The sequence below is a fragment of the Sprattus sprattus genome (assembly GCF_963457725.1).
Source record: "Sprattus sprattus genome assembly, chromosome: 1".
NCBI lineage: Eukaryota > Metazoa > Chordata > Actinopteri > Clupeiformes > Clupeidae > Sprattus > Sprattus sprattus.
This window is the reverse complement of record NC_137920.1, coordinates 63,508,426-63,525,925: the sequence shown is the minus strand read 5'-3', so window position 1 is coordinate 63,525,925 and position 17,500 is coordinate 63,508,426. Positions and strand designations below refer to the sequence as shown.

The 17,500-nt window shown below is 47.8% G+C and overlaps 1 protein-coding gene across 6 annotated transcripts in view; it reads left to right on the top strand.

Moving 5' to 3' along the window:
- The window catches only part of LOC308365617 (transcription factor COE1-A), a gene marked incomplete at its 5' end in the record, with an annotated part of 149,323 nt that overhangs the window by 99,938 nt on the left and 31,885 nt on the right, over positions 1-17,500 (top strand). For 3 of the 6 annotated variants that reach the window (XM_080839102.1, XM_080839099.1, XM_080839097.1), the window contains 3 exons: positions 3,483-3,624; positions 11,066-11,196; positions 15,340-15,466. In XM_080839102.1, coding sequence (XP_080695228.1) covers positions 3,483-3,624; positions 11,066-11,196; positions 15,340-15,466 — 400 coding nt within the window. Of the gene's footprint in view, positions 1-3,482; positions 3,625-11,062; positions 11,197-15,339; positions 15,467-17,500 lie in introns of all 6 variants that reach the window. The other 3 variants (XM_080839101.1, XM_080839100.1, XM_080839098.1) reach the window with 2 other exon arrangements.

Below are 17,500 nucleotides of genomic sequence, written 5' to 3'. Positions count from 1 at the left end.
AAACATGGTGATTTTAAAAGTGATCCCTTCGGGCAATCAATGTAACTGTATTCTGATTACCATCAATTCAAATTGGAATTGTATCATATATTTTGTATTTTAAATATGTAGCAGCGTTACATGTATTCCGTCACTCCCCAACATTGGACGCAAGTGCGCATGCACACACACACACACACACACACACACACACACACACACACACACACACACACACACACACATACACACACACACACACACACACACACACACACACACACACACACACACACACACACACACACACACACACACACACACACACACACAGATGCAGAGGTACTCACTCCAGTTTCGCACACACATTCACACATGCACTCGCACTAGCAAAGTCTTCCAGCATGTTCCTAGAATCCATTTCGTTATGTAGCTTCTCACCTCCAGAGTATGCAGACACTCACACTTGCTCTCTCTCTCTCGTTTTCTCTCTTTCCCTCATACTCACACACACACACACACACTCAAAGCACACAAACATAATTACTTAAATCTCTGTATATTTTCTTTATATTTTGCATAGGCTCTTAATTTATGTCACATTCTTATGCCATACATTTTAGGTTTTCCAATATTTGTACTCCCTGTTAACACTGTATTGTGTTAACAGCAGTGCTATGTGCAGTAAAATAAGTATGTGCTGTGTGTATGTGTGTGTGTGTGTGTGTATGTGTGTGTGTGTGTATGTGGCTGGGTTCTGGTCCAGTGGTGACAGTGTAATTAGGAGCTGCTGTTGGCAGGGCTGAGGCAGTGTGTGTGTGTGTGTGTGTGTGTGTGTGTGTGTGTGTGTGTGTGCATGTGGGCCTCAGATAGAGCTGCTTGTTAGCTTGAGTGCTGGACTCCCCCTTGCTTCACTGAGACACAGGGGCTTAATTGGGATGAGTCGCTCCATGCTGAACATCTCTCTGTTCCTCTCCGCAGAAGATGAGAGGAGGCGTGGACATCCATGTACACATTCACCCTTTCCTTCATCCTCCTATCCCCTCTCATCTTCTCTCTCTCCATCTCTGTTTGTCTTGTAGCCCTTTAATGCAATCACATTCGTCATACACGCTGTGCACATAAGCTGTCTCTCATTTCTCGTTTTTAGATCTCCCCCCGTTTCTACTCTCATAGTCAGAAGGATTTCTACCCTTATCAGAGGGTCCTTCATGTTTTAAGCCCATTTTATGTGTAGTGTAGCCACCTCACGTGCCCCCCCTCTCCTGCCTACGCTGTATGGTGTTGACTTAGAGGGAATGTTCTGATGGAAGTTAAGCGACTGATAAGGCGACAAATCTATTTCCTTATCTGTCCAAGCCCTGGCACAATTAGGAAGTCAGCACTCGAGACTAAGTGTTGATACTTGGCCGCCGTCCTGATGACTGATTTACTGCTGGCTTGTTCGTGGGAGTTTGTGTATGTGTGTGTGTGTGTGTGTGTGTGTCCACATACATAAACAAATTCATGTGTTTGTCTGTGTGCAAGTTCAACAAGTAAGTCATTCTTAGTAAGTCCCATTGGTGTGTTTATTGAATGTGTGCGTGTGTGTGTGTGTGCGCGTGTGTGTGTGTGTGCGTGTGTTGGTCACATCATATCTTCCCTCTTCTCCCCCCTCGTGTCAAGCTAATAATGTTACGTTAGGCCTGAAAGGACCCTTCTCTGTAGGCAGCAAACGCTGAGCTGAATTGTTCCGGGTGTTGCGCCAGCTACGGTTCCACCCACAGCATTAATTGTTCCCGTCCATTGTAGTGCTAGAGCCTCTGTCAGGGCCGTGCTTTGATTGAGTTTAATTAGCGACACGGCTAGTCCCAGAGCCGCGCAGGGGCCATGAGGGAGAGACAGGCAGGGCCTCACAGCGCACACAGCCTCATTACTGACACGTATCGCAAAATGCAGCACAACCTAGTGGAAACAGCCAAAAGGAGAGGAGGAGAGGTCTGCACTGTCAGACCTTCAGAGGAGTGAGATAAGGAAGTGTGTTTGTGTGTGTGTGTGTGTGTTTGTGTGTGTGTGTGTGTGTGTGTGTGTGTGTGTGTGTGTGTGTGTGTGTGTGTGTGTGTGTGTGTGTGTGTGTGTGAGAGAGAGAGAGAGATAGAAAGAGAGAGAGAAAGAGAAAGAGAGATGATTCAAGAACGTGGATGTCAGCAAGGAAAAAACTCATCCACCAAGAACAATCCTCCCTCCCTATCAGACGCAGGACAGACAGCTTAAAGGGATGGGTACGTGAGAGATAGACAGCAAGAGAAAGAGAGGGAGAGAGAGAGAGAGAGAGGGAAGAAGTGTGTCCCTCCCAAGGGTGGTGAAGGGGCTTGGTGTGTGTGTGTGTGTGTGTGTGTGTGTGTGTGTGTCTGTTGAGCGGGGGGTGTTGGTGGGGGTGCTTGAGATGGTGTTTGCCAAGTCCTTTTCCTTTCAAGAGTCAGGAGCCTCTCAAATCTTTCCAGTGATTTAAATAAGGGTCTCTCACAGGCAGTACCGAGGGAGCCCCTGAGTCAAACACCTCTCCTCCTCCTTTCCTCTTCTCCTCCACTCATCTCTCCTCCTCCTCTCTTGTCTTTCCTCCTCTTCTCTTATCCTCACCCCCTTCGGTAATGGGCCTCTTCACATCCACCCGCAGACCTATTAGATCCTTCCTGCCTCCATTGTCTCCATGGGTGCTCGAGTGCTGCCCCCCCCCCCCCATCCCCTTTTAATTAAATTAATCTGCACAGACGTCTAGCTGCTGATCAATCCTTAGGTCCTTGGGATTGTAAGGGAAAGATGTGGTGTGTGTGTGTGTGTGTGAGCGTGTGTGTGTGTGTGTGTTTTGTGTGTTTGTATGGTGGGTTGGTAGTGGTGATGGTGAGGGGGTGGTATATACTGGAGGATTTTGATAAAGACACGCATGGGTGTGTGTGTGGTGTGTATGTATGTGTGTGCATGTGTGTGTGTGTGTGTGTGTGTGTGTGTGTGTGTGTGTGTGTGTGTGTGTGTGTGTGTGTGTGTGTGTGTGTGTGTGTCTGTTAATTAGCAAACTGAATAGAGGATTAGAGACTGGAGCAGGGGGAATCACAGCACAATCAGGGCCCAGGGCTCTGCAGCGAGCGGAGAGACAGGAGGAACACTCACACAGGCACAAACGCCTGCCTTCATTAAATGTGATGCTGTCAGAAAACACAGCCTTTATTTACTATTTCACACACCCAAAACACAGCCCACACGCCACGCTTAGAGGACACCTCTGTCAAACGCTCCTCTATAGACGTGGGCGCAGTCTGTTAGCTTTGTTTCATGGCACTACGCTCCAAACAGATATATTGTTTCAAAGAAAAAACTACAAAAGGAAACTACAAAAATAATGACTACCTTTATTAGTGTGTAATCAAGAAATATGTTTAGAATTATTCTTGAGTTTTTGTGGGAATCTGGAATTCTCCATTCTGTGCTTTAACATTCGCCCCCGTGTCTCCTCCCTTCCTCATCAGGTGGTGGTCTCCACGACAGTCAGTGTGGACGGTCACGTGCTGGCCGTGTCCGACAACATGTTTGTGCACAACAACTCCAAGCACGGACGCAGGGCTCGCCGCCTGGACCCGTCGGAAGGCACGCCCTCATACCTGGAGCATGGTGAGTACTTCCAGTCTCGCAGGGAAGAATCTATCAATAATTAAAAGCCCATTTTGTTGGACATAAAGTATAAGGGAAATTTTGTGTTTGGGTTTTTGAGTTACATGCCTTCCTGTTTGGAAGCCACTAGTCCACAATGATGGTCCCTCCCCTTACAAGTGAATGGGATGTTCCGCAGCATGGCGTATGCCTCCCCTTTGCTGATAGAACAGCGTTACATGGAAGCGTGGAAGCGCTCCATAAATACATAATGAGTCTGCTTCCATGCACAATATGTCTGCTTCCTTCCTGGAGTGCTGTGTATGTGTGACAGGGCTGTGTGCACTGTGTGTATGTGTGTGTGTGTTCGAGAGAGAGAAAGAGAGAGGGAGAGAGAGAGAGAGAGAGAGAGAGAGAGAGAGAGAGAGAGAGAGAGAGAGAGAGAGAGAGAGAGATGGGACCCCTGTCAGATTGCATGCTCACACACTTTATTATCCAATGATTAAGTATGCACCGGGGCCAGGAAAGCCATAGCACACTGACAGCCTGCCACAAAGAGAAAGAGAAGTGACACACACACACACACACACACACACACACACACACACACACACACACACACACACACACACACACACACAGGGGCAAGCACACGGACACTCATTTAACTAATTTTGATATGTAAGATTAATATTAGGGTATGTGGTAAAGTGAGCACACTCACATGCTTGCTTCAGTGTGTGTGTGTGTGTGTGTGTGTGTGTGTGTGTGTGTGTGTGTGTGTGTGTGTGTGTGTGTGTGTATGTGTGTGTGAGAGAGTGTTTAACAGAAATGTGTCGGAGAGCTGAGGGAGGGCTCTGGCCCTGCTCTGAACCTGCTCTCTCTTCCCAGTGATGTGCTCAATGAAGCAGAGACATCATAAAGGAAAACTCATCCTAATTAATCTGCACTCAGCAGCAGCAGCTCTCCCCCCCCCCCCCCCTAGCATATCCTCCACCTCCTCCCGCCCCCCTACATCCTCTCCTCTTAAACCAAAACACATCCATCAGCGCCCTCCTTTTTTCCCACACACTCTAGTTTCACACTGCGATAGAAAAATCCCCCTCATGTCGCACCATTTCCGGTTCCTGGGGGAGGCGAAGGGGGGAGACCTCTAGAGGGAGAGCCTCAGGTCTGGGAGTGGGTGTTCTGGGGGAGAGTGCCCTGCCTTCCCTGCCCTGCTTGCACGCTGTCCTCCAGCCTCCAGCATCGGGGAGCGCCAGGGAGAGTCCTCAGCGCCTCCTCAGCTTCAGTGGCCTGAAAAGTCCATCTGTGTTCTGCCGCTTCTAGGGCCTGTTAGTGTGGCACAGGTCTGGATATTTGTATTTATTTATTTATTTTAAACACAATGGGCAGTACTCAAAAGGGTTTTTACCCTCTTTTCTCACTATTCAGGTCTATTAGACAGTGAGACTGTGGCCCACTGGTTTCGTGCATGTCTCTTTATTATTCCTATAGGAATGGCTGGGTGTCTGTGTGGCAGTTGACATCGAATTGCGCAGTTAGTGGCTTCAGTGTCTCAATCATGAACTTGGGGAGGCAACCGCCGAGTTAAACGTTTGAGAAATGAACCCCTAATGTGGTCCATATGTCTTGAGTCCCTCGGTCCCTGATTACCATATCACTTATTTAAACCTGGGGGACCTGTGATGGGTCATTGCCTTAATGTCCCGCCACTGATTATTCAGCGGTTGGGCTCGGAGTAAAACGGTGAGCTTTATTCATTGTTTTCCCGTTTGTTGTTGACATTTAAGGGGGAGGCGAAAAACATAAAAGTCGCCCTGTAAGAAATGCATGCCTTATTGCAAGGGGTTGCTTATTCATGACGTTGTCAGTGTACATTCACCTTGAAGCGTTCAGATAAAGAGCGGTGGGACGCTCCAGCCCGCCGTTAGTGACAGCCATCACAATGGATTACCGATGACACATTCACGCTTTAAATAATGGATGGCGAAAATTGTCAAGAAAATGCACTTTCTGCTCGTCTCATTGCTTTAGCGAATGAGGGAGGAAAGTGTGGGGAGGGTGGAGGAGGGGGGGGAGTGAATGAAAGGAGGGAAGGAAGAAAGAGAAAAAAAAAAACCGAAACAACAAAAAACTAAAAAAGTCCATTTCCGAGCTTTTAAAGGATAAAAAATGAGCGAGAGAGCCATGGTTGCGTCTCCTGTCGGGCTGTCGTCTGTGATTGCACGCCTTTTTGTGTGCAGCGGCTTAAAGTGCGCACACACAAATACGCGTGCACACACACACGCACATGCACACACACACACACATACACACACATCTTTGGATAACAGGCCTAAGCATAGCAATTTAGTTGTGCATACCCTGAGCATTTGTCGTCAGGTCTGTGTGCGGGACAACTTGGTTCGCGTGTGGTCAGGGCGGTCCCCGTTGGCTCACGGCGTGTGGTGAAACAGGCCTTTTCCTACCATTAAAAAGCCAAATCCAATCAGTTTCTCATTTGTCATCGACGGGGATTTAGACGTCAGCGAAAATATGTTTGATTACGGATCTGCGGTGAAGCATATGATGCGGTGATTTCTCGCTGACATCGAATATGCTGGATAAGCCCCTGACCAAGTCTCCTGGGGTTGCTCAGAAGCTGCTTTGGAATCTAAGAGCAGATATCTTCAATCCCTTCTCTCTTTCTCTCTCCCTTTCTCTCTCTCTATCTCTCTCTCTCTCCATAAAGAAGGACCGCTTATAAATAAAGCTCGTAAGTTTTGAATTGTAGCAGATTTGAAGGTCACCCTAGGGGCTGCTTCAGAGTCCTGATTACACACCCTGAGCACTATGGAATATCATCCTACAATGGGGACCCAGGGTTCAATTCCTTCTTTTGGTTTATCCATTAATGGGTGTGTTTGTTTGGATTTCTGTCAATTCATTTGTGAAATCAACACAAAAACATTGTCTGAAGATGAGCTCCCCAGATAGGTCCAGACTTTGGTACCGGGATCCTGACACGGGCCAGATTAGGTTCCTCTCTGGCTTCTCTAACATGGATGAAAGTTCCTCTGTCAGGAGGCCTGCAGGGACTGAGAGGAGGGAAAGACCCTTGCACTGATAACACGGCCTCAGAACTGTATTTCTCTTTTCTGTAGCTACTTTATGACAGGAACCACTTGAGCTACAATGTAGAGCGCTTGTACCGGGTCCTCAAATAATCACATCGGCGACACACACACACACACACGCCGGAACACACACACACACACACACACACACACACACACACACACACACATAGACACACACACACACACACACACACAGCCTGCAGACAAAGGACTGCTGCCATGTTGGGCCTTTATTGGGGGGCACAGAAGCGGCCGGGGCTGACACGAGAGAATATCTCGACTGAAAGCAGCCCAGCGGAAAGGAGCTGTCCCTGGGCTAACAGAACCCAGAGGCCCCAGGGGCCCCAAAAAGGGCTGCAATCTGTCCCCAGTGTGTGTCTGCTCATGTGTGTGGGTCTGTGTCTGTGTGTAGGTCTGTGTGTGTGTGTGTGACAGAAAGAGAAAGTGTGTGTGTGTGTCTGTGTGTGGGTCTGTGTGTGTGTAACAGAAAGAGAAAGTGTGTGTGTGTGTGTGTGTGCGTGTATAAGTATATGTGATTTTTTATGTGTCACTGCTTGTCTGTGCTCATATATATGTATCTGTATGTATATGAGTCACAGTTTGTTTATTTTTGTCTGTATGTGTCTGTATGTTTTGACTCTATTTGTGAGTATGTTTAATATTTGCATGTGCTTGTGTATGTGTGACTATGTTTGCGTGTGTGTGTGTGTGTGTCTGTCTGTGTGTGTGTGTTTGTGTGTGTGTGTGTGTGTGTGTGTGTGTGTGTGTGTGTGTGTGTCTGTGTGTGTGTGTGTGTGTGTGTGTGTGTATGTGTGTGTGTGTGTGTGTGTGTGTGTGTGTGTGTATGTGTGTATGTGTGTGTGTGTGTTTGTGTGTGTGTCTGTGTGTGTGTGTGTGTGTGTGTGTGTGTGTGTATGTGTGTGTGTGTGTGTTTGTGTGTGTGTGTTGTATGTTATGCGAGTGCGACACAGAGAGCAGATGGTGCAGAGAAAGGCACTGGGAGTTTAATCCTATCAGATGGATTCGTGCTCCTCCATCTGGTTAATCCAACGCACAATTTCAGCGCCCGCCAAAAAGTCCACTTAGGCCAAGATTACTGTCACAGATTGCACCGCCAGCGCGGCTCATCTTTCCCACTTTACCACTCTGCCAAATTGCATTATGCCTCCAGAAGAAATCAGACAGGGCAAAAGTCTTGTGTGTGTGTGTGTGTGTTTGTGGGACTGAGCAGTAGGTAGGTCGTGCAGAGAAGTTCTCTGAAACCATTCAGCGAATACCAGATTATTTTCCTTACATCACATCTGACATGACCAATACATGTAAACAACAGCAGATTAACATGTGTTTATTTGGATTTGCAAAAGTTGGTCTTTTTTCCCCCACCAGTAATCTCGACCAGGAGCTGATTAGTAGGGCTAGACACCCCCTTAAATATCAAATATTAATAACAGAAACGGTATTACAGTGTGATTTTCTATTTTAGAGAATGAGATGAGATCTTCTGTAAGACCTTGTCAATCTGTCGGTCTTCAGGCCTTTCCTAGTCTGGCTGCCCTCACATTTTAATGTCATCGGAATGGAGGGCAAGTGGTGGTCAGGCTTTGTCCACATAACACAGACCTCAGTTTACCTCAGGAGACCGGTCATGCTGGTCAGACGAGGTTGTGGTGTTCTGGGGCTGCTTTCACTTTCTGTGGTCTAGGCGTGTGGTTAACAACGAAGACCAGATGAAAATGGAGGGGAAATCGGACGCCTAGGCCTGCTTTGAAGGACCAAAAATAAGGCATGCTTACTTAATTGTCGTCCTTGAAATAAAGTTCCCCATCAAGAACATTGCTGTATCCTTGAGCATCAATAGAGAGAGTGATAGAAAGAAAGGGAGAAACAGAGAGAGAAAGAAAGAGAGAGAGAGAGATAGAAAGAAAGAGAGAGATAGAGAGAAAGAGCAAACAAACAAACTTTCTTAAAATCGAATGATCTTACAGCGTATGCAGTCTACAGCTTGAGGATGTTCTCTTTGAAAAGAACACACAGAGTTAATGAGCGAGCTTCTGCGGCGCACTCAACCACTACAGCCCGGCAAATAAACAGACAGAGAGAGAGAGAGAGGGAGAGAGTCCATCATCGCAATTATTTTACATTGAGCAACACTGACTGCAGACGGGCAGTAGGCGAATGTCATTAGACAAAGCAATGATCAGCGCATTACAAAGGCAGCCGCCCATGTCGTCCTGTCCCAGGCACCGATCCCCCCGTGCGTCCTGTAGCGTTGTGTTGACTGTGATTAACACGCGAGACAAAGGTCTGCCGGGAGCCTCCACTTTGTATTTAATTGTTAATGAACGGTCTGATTCCACCCCAGACAGACACCCTCTCGTTTCATTTGTGTCTGCTGTGAGTCGCCGGGCATCTTTCTCACACAAACATGGCATGGTCATACACACACACACACACACACACACACACACACACGCACACACACACACACACACACACACACACACACACACACACACACACACACACACACACACACACACACACACACACACACACACACACACACACACACACACACACACACTGTTTCACTGCAGCCTTCTCTTCCACTCATTATGCTGAATGACACCTTGGCATTTGGGGGTGGGGGTTGGGGGGGACTAAACGTAGGTAAACCACAGCAGGGCTAAATTGCCCCCCCTCCCCCTCCCCCTTACCCCCGGCAAGCGTGTGACTCGGGTTCTCCAAGGGGAGCCGACAGCGCTAATAAGCGCGCTGACCTTTCTCAGTGGTGGCCCCGCATGCTTCCCACCGATCCCATCCACGGGTGCCGCGGCGCCGAACAAACGGGAATGGCGGGTGGAAAACGGACGAGTTTGTTTGGCAATCGCCAAACACTTGTTTTCTGTGTGGAGCGAGGAGGGGCAGAGGTCCCCACCATGGCCCTCCTACTCCTGTAGTGTCACGTGCACTGGATGTGTTTGGCTCTGCAGTTTCTTGTTTTTGTTTTAATGCTGTTTTTATGAAACCACCTACAGTTAGTTAAGGGAAACACTAGCGATAAAGGGTGTTTTCTTAGATCTGAACCAAGCTCACAGCTGTGAATGATCTTGTTTGTTCTGCCTGATCTGTATTGAGAGCTGTTAAAACCACCAACACTTTTTTTTCCTCTCTCTCTCTCTCGCTCCCTCGCTCCCTCGCTCCCTCGCTCCCTCGCCCTCTCCCAGGCTGTGTGGTGATCGAGGTTTTCACTCTCGCTCTCTTTTTTCCCCCCTCCTCCTTATTTTGTGTAGTTGAATCCAGCTGTGTGAGCTTTTTGGTAACATTTGTATGTTTTTGGTTTCCTGCGCTGGGCCCCGTAGTGTTTCAGCTCAGCGGTGTCGAGTCACAGGGCTCTGCCCTCGCCGACACCAGCGCCATCAGCCCACAACCACATGAGAGCCCCACCTCTAACCCCAGCATCTTGTGGGAGACGGGGACGGTAATCCAAACCCTTCCTGGTGCCGGGGCTCATTTTTCATGTTGCCAACATGATGCATGTCTGATTTTTTAAAAACTGAACATCAGGATTTAGGGAAGATGGACGGGACACAACACTCTCCAGGTTCTGTAGCGGAATTGTTGTGCTATTATTTTGATGCGAAATGGACTCAAATTAATTCACTAATGAGCAGAAATTGCAAGGATGAAACTTTGGGTCCAGGTCAATCTGGTAAGTTATGACGTGGACCAATGAGCTTCAAAAAAGACTGGTCCACATTATAACAAGAACTCATCTGAACATTACAAGTCATCATGAAACAGACAAACAGTCGTTACTGTGAATCACATTTATTTCCCGTTAAAATCCAAATACACCAATCTTCTTGTTTATATATATTTATATTAAATATTTATATTAAGTTCATATTGATTTCTGTCATTTTCTTTGAACAGTTGAGGCCAGTCCCCATGCACTGTCAGTAGAGTAGTTTTTAGCACCTTCACATTGCCACGGGGGACTGATAAGATTAAAACACAGGCCATCCCACAAATTAGCTGAGCTGCAATGAGTCTCGAAAATGATATTCAATAAAAGCCAATTATCAGAGATGAGTGAAACCACTTTCCTCCTCTGATATTGTAGCCCATCAAACAAATTGTATGAGCGACATGAAGTGTTCAATACGGCTACGGGCTGGGGGATGTGGGGGGCGAGAGAGGGGGGTGTTCACTCAGTGCTCTGACGATTATGGACTAATGGAGGCATTTGCTTCTTTCTTTCTTTCTTTCTCTCTCTCTTTCTTTTCCTTCCTCTGCGTGGTGTTTCTCTGTGATGCCTCGCTTGTGTACGGGAGTAGCTGCACCCTGCATCAAAGCCATCAGCCCCAGCGAAGGCTGGACCACGGGGGGCGCCACGGTCATCATCATCGGGGACAACTTCTTCGATGGCCTGCAGGTCATCTTTGGCACCATGCTGGTGTGGAGTGAGGTGAGTTGGGCTGTGAGATAAAAATGTGAACTGTAATGTTGACCTGAATTGAACTAAACTGAACTGATCTGTATCAACGTTAAATTGAATTGGATCAATTTGCATTGCACTGCACTTAATTGGATCTAATGAAATTGAGTTGTAATTCACTGGACTGAATTGAATTAAATCGAAGGCAGTTTGAGGCAGTTGAATTGTTGAATTGGATGCAATTGAATTGAAGGGATTTTGGCACCTGTGAACAAAGGTTAAAACCGGGTAGAAGATTAATCAGACTGAGCTTAATACTCTACTGTGATAAAACATCATGACATTTCCTGCGGTTCCTGCATAATAATTAGTCTATGGCCACATCAGCAGATCTTAATGTATATGAGAACCCCCACCATGGCATAAATAGCAATCAGTCATGGATCTGTCCGGTTATTACAACCAAATACATATAGAACAATATACTGTATATCTCTCATTCATACTTAGAATGACATTTTTTTTTTCTCACTGGCATATTGCCTTACAGTCAGTGCCGTGTGAAAATTGGCTCTGTGATAGATTGTGCTGCCTGAGCCATTAAGAGGTGTAATGCCATAAAACACCCCCCTCCCTCCCAACCTGATTGAAATGACACGTCTTTCTTCCGGGGGGAGCGGAGAGTGGCGGTTCTGAATATGAAAGACCTCCGCTAACCGCTCAATAAGGGACAGTTTGAAGGCAGGGGAGGCACTGCGCGGCCGCTGGCACTCTGAGCGATCGCGCGCTTCACTCTGGCTCACACACACACACACACACACACACACACACACACACACTCGCACACACACACACACACACACACACACACACACACACGAATGCACGCACACACACACAATCATCACATGTGTGCTTCAAGGCTGCAGCAGCAGTGAAAGTAACTAATCATAGAGCGCTAGCCCTGGAACAAATTCCTTTCGTATTTATTCACATTGCGGCTTTGATGTGCTCGTGATGTGTTCAATTAACTTCCTGAGGAATGGCCTCGCTAACTGTTAACAACACGCCCTCCTAGTCTCTCAGTCACATCAGGGAGGGAGGGTGTATCTCGGGGTGTGTGTGTGTGTGTGAGTGTGTGTGTGTGTGTTTGAGCACACCTTACAATGGTCTGCATCTGGGATGCATTAATCGCTCAGACCTCAAGCACACACACACACACACACACACACACACACACACATTCTCTCTCTCAGTCTCTCTCCCTCACACAAACACACACACACACACACACACACACACACACACTGTTGTTCCTGTGGGCAGTCTGACCTCTTTGACCTCTGCTCCCTGTGCTCTTCCCAGAGTGGAGGCCCACCCAAAAGTCTCCTGCGCCTCTTGGCTACACTGCCCACAGGGCCTGCAGATCTGATTTCCAGATAGACCCTCTCTGACTAATGAAATAGAGAAAGAGAGAGAGAGAGAGAGAGAGAGAGAGAGAGAGAGAGTTTCTCCCACTGTTGTGACAGGCCAGAAGATCTTCTGCACCACTCATAAGAGATGGAAAAGAACTCCATGTGTCGGACAGGGTTGACTTCCTCTTCCACTGCCACTCAAACTTCCAGTCAATGAACAGTTTCTCACCATGCTACAGCTGTTTAGCAATGGCCTTATTCCCCTCTAATCATGCCTAATGTACTAATTCACATCAATTGTACTGGAATGCTCAAAAACAGTGGCATTCTGCATGTGTTTGGCAGTGTTGTTGTCTGTTTCGCTAGCTCTCAAAGAAAAGCTTTCGTCCCAGTCATAATTGCACTTTTATTTTAGTATTATCTGTTTTGGGAACAGAGCTCTCCCCGGTCGCCAGAGTTCCCAAGCCGTCGTTGATCACAGTGGCAACAGGCGCAAAAAGCCACGCTGAACCCAGGGCTCAGAGCTCCACTCTGATTAGGCCCCTGGAGGCATATTTGTTGGGGGATTAGCGTTGCGCCGGGCTCTGTTTCGGCATGCTTTACACCCCGCGGCTCTACTGTCAGGGCAACCGGAGAGCCGGCGCTCTGAGCTCACCGTCTGCACCTCAGGACTGGCATGCAGGGGGCTGCAGGACGAAGGGCAGAGGGGGCAGTAGGGGGAAGCTCTTCCTGTGTCCAAGGCCTCAGCCTGTGGGGAACGGGGTAGGGTTGGGTTGGCGGTGGGAGGGGGGGGGCCCAGAGTGTGGGCCCAGAGTGTGTTTCCAATTACAGCCCTCCCACACTGGAGGCTGGGGTGAGGGTGGAGGTGGAGGTAGTGTGAGAGCGTGTGTGTGTGTGTGTGTGTGTGTGTGTGTGTGTGTGTGTGTGTGTGTGTGTGTGTGTGTGTGTGTTTGAGTATGCGTGTGGTGGTGGAGTGGGGATATATTTGCCCCCTGCTTGCTGCACTGTGAGACCTTACCCCCACCCCTTACACACACACACACACACACACACACACACACACACTCACTTGTGCACCCCCCGTGCTCTAAAACCCCAGCCTCTCATTACCGCCCGCCCTGTTAGCATGACCGATAGTGATCTGCTCAGAGAGGAGCAGGGCAGATTTGATGGCTATCAGCCGAGGCACTTCGCCGGACACAGAAAACCTCACGGCCCACTTTGCTCCCTCTGAATATGGGGGACCAGACCCCTCCTCACAGCCCTAGCTCAACCCTCCACCCCCATCCACGGTGTTTATTTACCTAACCCCAGGTGTGCCAAAAAAGGAGGCCATGGACCCGGTCCAACAATAGCACGTTCCCATGTGAGGAGGTAGCTCACTCGCTCCCTCTCTCTCTCTTGCTCGCTCTCTCGTTGTCACAAGGTGAAAAAAGCCCTGTTTCCCCAACCCAGCCAACACTAATGAAGGCAACACAGACTAACAGGGCTTGCAGCCAGCTGTTTGTGAGAAAAGACTGGATAGAATACCTCATAAAGCTCGAAAGAAGCAGCTAGACATTTGGCCTTATAACTTACAAATACTGTTCCTTCCCTCTCCATACTCTCCCTTCTCCTCCAGTTGAAGACGGCATATTTTAATCCATTCCTTCAACCATTTTTCAAAACCAAAAAAGATAAATGTATAGCAAAGAGCTCCGTGTTCACCCCGAGTAGCATAGCAACTGTTTCATTTCGACTGTGAGCGAGCCCGAGAGCTCCACACAAACTCTCTCGCTCTGTCGGAGCAGAGGTCGCATGCAGTGTTACCCAAAAAAGTATATGGAACACGTTTGCCGCTGGCAAGTTGTTTCGCTGCGCTCGGAGGGCAAAATCAAAGCGTATACAGCATGCAAGAAACTGCGAGAGGGCTACAAGGGTTTGCCCTGGTTTCTCATGCGGTGGCGTTTATTGCAGTGGCCTCCAGAGGCTTCTGTGCTATCAGCACGCTGCTTTCAGTCAAGTGTTTGTTTGCAGTGCTGGAGTGCAGGCTCACAGATGCTCACACACACACACACCCCTCTGCAACCACACTGCCAAACCCCGGCCTTCTCGCAGACAAGAAAACACTCACAAAAGTGTACATATTCACACAGAAAAACACACAGACATGTGTGCCTGCACACACATATAGACACATACACATCATATATTTACATCACACAAACACACATACTCTCACACACACACACATACACATACACATTCGCTTGTACGTGCTTGCGTGCACGCACACACACACACACATGTGGCAGACTGTGGGTTTTACAGTTAAGCCTTTAATAACGATGGATGTTTTGTGTGAGTAAAAACCACTTCCTGTTATATGGTCTAAACGGCCCCTTTTCAAGCGTTTTGATAGGAAAAGGACCAGAAAGACGCATGGTTAAAGCAATGTGAATGTTGCTTCAGTGATCGGGAAAGCAGTAAAGTAAAGTAAAATTTAGGAATTAATTTATATTTCCTCATTTTTTTTTTTTAAGTTACGCTTTCAGAGAAGGCTTAGCAGGCCCTGATGGTCTGCCATAAGTCCACATTCTGACATATAGGGTAAAAAACTGCACAGCCAAAATTGGATTTGTAGCTTAAAGCCCTCGAAATCCAACATGATTAGAAAGATTTATATTTCAGCATCCCGCATTTACCTTAAGTTCTTATGATGTCCGGCTGACGTTCTCCTGCCGCTCCTCTGACATTTTTTTTCTGGAACCTTCCACAGCTCATCACGCCCCATGCCATCCGGGTGCAGACCCCACCGCGCCACATCCCCGGGGTCGTGGAGGTCACACTCTCCTACAAGTCCAAGCAGTTCTGCAAAGGAACCCCAGGCCGCTTCATCTACACAGGTGAGTGTACACTTCTGAAACGCTCCTACAAAAACACGAGACGGCTGTTTATAGTTTATAGATATCGCAACTTATAGATGTTATAGAGTAAGTGTTAAGGTTTTGGAGGTTTGTCATAGTTCTTCTTTAATCAGGGATTAAGTGCGTTTAGCCATTTTGCTATCATCCATCTCTGAAGTGAATTGTGCACAGTTCCTCAAGTAGAAGACTTGAGGATGCTGAAATTTGAACTCAAAATGATCATTGAATAACTTGTATGTTTGGATGAAATTCGAACTTTAAATAACATTTAATTTCCCCACCCGTGGATAGCGCATTGTATAATTCAGTTCAAATGCAAACTAACAATAGAACAGTTTCCTGAACTGCCCTTGCTGCAGAGTTAGACATTTTAGTGCTGGAAGTGAAGTGAGTTGTAGAGTAACAATTAGGGTATGTTTATGGGCCGGAATGTTCATTAAAACCATAAAGTGTGCTGCTCAGCAGTGGAAGTCTTGGCATCAGGCTGTCTGTGCTGAGATCTGCAGAAAGCACACGCCATGCTCCGGCCCCCGCGGTGTCCAACCTCCAGAAACATGTCAGTCCGTCCGCCACTGACTTAGTTTCACTGAATGGTGCGTCTTAAAGAAAACATACAGCCTGCCCGTCAGTGCAGGAATGCCTTCTGTTTCCTTTCTGTTGAGGCTACACACTGCCTCACTTCTCTCCTTTCCCCTGCTCTATCCTACCTTCGCTCTCCTTCTCTCACTTTCTTCTCTCTCCCTCTCTCCATTTTGCCTGTGGCGACATCCTGTACCATGCAGCGATAAGAGCAACTAGCGGGCTTATCTCTCCTATAGGAAGGAAAGAGGGCCCCGAGATTTCTCTGCCCAAAGGGCTCCCCCCTCCCCATGCTCCTGGTGTGAGCGAGAGTGAGAGTGTGAGTGTGCACTCTTCCCGTGTGAGCTGTGCACCAGGCATGAGGTCACTCTCTGGAGAGGCTGCATGAGGTGTGGAGAGGTGGTGGAGGAGAGAGGGAAAAGAGGAGGAGAGGAGGAGGAGGAGGAGGAGGAGAGTGGACTCCATATGCCAGTTCCCCCCTGTTGCGGCTGCCTGCTACCTACTGATTTTAGAGAGGGAGAGAGAGCCAGGGGGGAGGAGGGAGAGGTAGAGCAAGAGAGAGAGAGAGAGGACAAGGAAGAGAGGGAGGGTGAGGAAGATAAATAGAGTGAGGGAGGATAAGAGGAAGAGGAGAAAGATAGATGAAGTGGGGGAGAGACTGTGCAGGAGGAAGAGAAAGAGAGGAAGAGAGAGGGAAGGAGAAGAGAAAGATAGGTTGTGGTAGGTGGAAGGGAAAGAGGGAGGAGGGAGTGGTTGGCCTGGCCTGGCCAGTGAGAGGAGGTTCAGGCTGAGGGCAGTGTGGAGTTAATTACTGCAGATTGGGAGATTGTAATGACTATGGCTCATTAAAAAGCAGCGTTACAATTAGCTCATGCAAACAGTCTGTGCTTTACAGGGGTCCCATCCTGAGAGCTCATTTAGAAGCCTACACATACTCTCTCTCTCCCTCAGTTATGCACACACACACACACACACACACACACACACACACACACACACACACACACACACACACACACACACACACTCACACACACACACACACATACACACACACACACACACACACACACACACACACACACACACACAAACACACACACACACACACACACACACACACACACACACGCACACACGCAGGCAAAGACACACATTTCCTATAAAACTAACTTCTAAGAGCCAAAGTACAACAGTACACGATTCCACAGAGATATGAAAACACATGCCAACACACACACACACACACACACGCACATACACACACACACACACACACACACACACACACGAGCAACAGCTACAAATGCAACAGTGGTAGATTGTGTCCTCCTCGGGCTGAAAATCTCGTTTCACCTAATTGAAAATTATAAGAGGTGCCCTGAAGGAGAAATTTGTTTGTAATAAGTGGAGTTGTACATAATGGGGGAAACG